The sequence below is a fragment of the Nansenia antarctica genome (assembly GCF_963989245.1).
Source record: "Nansenia antarctica genome assembly, chromosome: 8".
In the NCBI taxonomy this organism is placed as follows: Eukaryota; Metazoa; Chordata; class Actinopteri; order Argentiniformes; family Microstomatidae; genus Nansenia; species Nansenia antarctica.
In genome coordinates, this window is record NC_137678.1 from 25969013 (window position 1) to 25971512 (window position 2500).

Genomic DNA, 2500 nt, shown 5'->3' on the forward strand with positions numbered 1-2500 from the left:
GCGTTTTTTCCCTTTTTTTCTTTTTCCTTTTACGCGCCCGTCCAATTACCGCGTAGGACAGACGCGTCTGCTGAATATGAATGTCGGTGCGCCAATCGGAGCCTGGGAGCGCATCGCAGGATAACACGGCTAGTTCAGGTTCTCCAAACTCCATCAGGATAAAACTGTTCGTCTGTCTGCGCGTAAGGGAACACCGACGGAACTAATCTCTATCACCCATCAACAATCCACCTCAGGAGCGCCACGGTCAGAATCCTCATCAGTCTCTCTCTCTCTATGGAAGTTCCTCCAGAGAGCTCTTCCAGATAACTGTCGTCTGAGGATTATCGGTGTACGGTCCTATTCGGTGTACTGGACTAGCATGAGCCAGCACCGCGCAGGGATACAGCGCTCCATGGACATACCCAGCACCGTGCAGCGGCCGGTTGGCTCCGGTAGATGAAGTGGCCATGGAGAGAAGGAGCGGCTGTGGAGCTCACCAGATCTGCTTTCTGTTCCTCTTACTGTTCTCCCTGCTCCCCCTCTGCTGTCGCGCCAGCTGGATGTGAGTATAACAGCCTTTGGGCTTTTCTCTCCTCTCTCCTCTCCTCTCGTCGATTAGCCTGGAATGCTGACCCAATTCTCCATTCTCCATGTATAGGCTAGTCACGCATAACGCATTTCAGGTTTGGAACCAGAGTAGAGATACACGTATATGGGCCTGCATGTATCTGATTGTCTCCGCTGCTGCTGTGTGTCTAGGTGGTTGGGAGTAACGTCCGTGGGAGTACCGGAGAAGCTGGGGTGCGCCAACCTGCCACTGACACACAAGCAGAAGGACCTGTGTAAGAGGAAGCCTTATCTCCTGCCCAGCATCAAGGACGGGGCGCGGCTGGGCATCGCCGAGTGCCAGACACAGTTCAAGCACGAGAGGTGGAACTGCTCCACCACCAAGGAGGTCTCGGTGTTCGGCCACGAGTTAACAGGCGGTAAGGACGGGCTGATTTAACCATGAGCTTAATGACATTAAAACAATAGGCAATGGAAATGTATGAATTGTATAGTGCGCTATGATGCCTTTTTGGACTGGCTTTAATTTGGAAAAACTCTCAGTGTGAGAATCGATTTTAGATGCGTCTTTTCTTGGTTGAGTGCTAGGAAAGTAGTTAGCATGCGTAATGTTTGTAGAAAGCCTATATTATATAATGTATAATATCCCCCCCAAAATATTATATATAAATATATTCCGATATTTAGTTTCCCCTTTAATTAAAGGTTTGCCCAATAAGTTGCGTAAAAAACAGTCCCTCAATTGTCTTGTTTAGTGCGTCAAACGAGGTATGCTCCTGTCCTCCCATTTTCCAAAACTATTTTCTCGTGATCTCGTCCTGAATATGTTTCATATGTTGGTAGAAGGAGATTTGATTTGCCGAGCAGCTGGATGTCCTGCTGATAACACCGCGGCGCGCAACATCTGCTTCTATTTAAGAGTCTCAACACACCACTTATGCACGGTCAAGTGTTGTCTTTGAACAGAGAACTCCTGAGCTCCCCTTGCTTTTAAATCAGTGGGATTATCCTAATTATAAAAACCACGGTCGACTTGTAACCTAAAACACCGTTTCTTTGTTTTAGAGATTTCCCTCCTGGTTAGGAATCAGTGTGCGTTAGAAATTAACTAATTCTTTCACATTCGTTCTTGTTTTCTGGCCTTGCACTCCTTGTCACATCCCATCAGTAAACGACGTGTCTTACTTAACGCCGAGACAAACCGGGAATTTATATTATAAAGAAAATTGCGGATTAATTAAGTTCCGGACATATTTATTTGAGGTAAAAAAAATATATCATTGGTTCCACGAGCATAAACTGATCTTTTTTTTTTTTTTATCATAATCCAAATCGTGAAGGAATTTGATCTAATCGTAAGAGATTAGCCTACTTTATTAAATTAGTGCTCAACATATTTTCCTCTTCATAACATTTGACCCAAATAGGCAAAACTTATAATCATATTGCAATTCAGTCCCAGAAATGCTTCACGTGATATCCGCAGGTCACAGGTGTGTTCATGCTATACCTCCTTTTTATGTAATGCAATGTTCAATGCCAAATGTTTCTATGCTGGGCTAATACAGGATTTGGCAGCCTTCTTTTATTACATAATCAGTACTTGTCTGTCAGATGATCTGCTACTCAAATGCTCTTATCCATAACCCTCAGGTCAAATCCAGTCAAAGTTTATTGGTCATATGCCCAGGATACAGTTGTAAATTGTGTAATGAAATGCTTGCTTTGCCAGCTTCCTCTCAGCAGTGCAAATATTGGAAGGATGGAAGAAGAAATAGACAACGATAACAACATTAACAATAGATCATAAGATACCATACTCTAATGTCATATTTATAAGACTCTCTGATCTCACCAAATACTCTCATACTATATGATTTGCCGGACACAGATTAAGTCTGATCTTGGATTAAATCCCATTTTCAATCCCGTTGAAGAAGCATGTTAGTGT

General features: G+C 43.7%; 1 protein-coding gene across 1 annotated transcript in view; it reads left to right on the top strand.

The window, feature by feature from the left end:
• Positions 1-449: 449 nt before the first annotated feature.
• The window catches only part of wnt16 (wingless-type MMTV integration site family, member 16), a gene marked incomplete at both ends in the record, with an annotated part of 5324 nt that continues 3273 nt past the window's right edge, over positions 450-2500 (top strand). The window contains 2 exons of the mRNA XM_080537411.1: positions 450-544; positions 742-968. Of these exons, the coding sequence (XP_080393537.1) occupies positions 450-544; positions 742-968 (322 nt within the window). The remainder of the gene's footprint in view (positions 545-741; positions 969-2500) is intronic.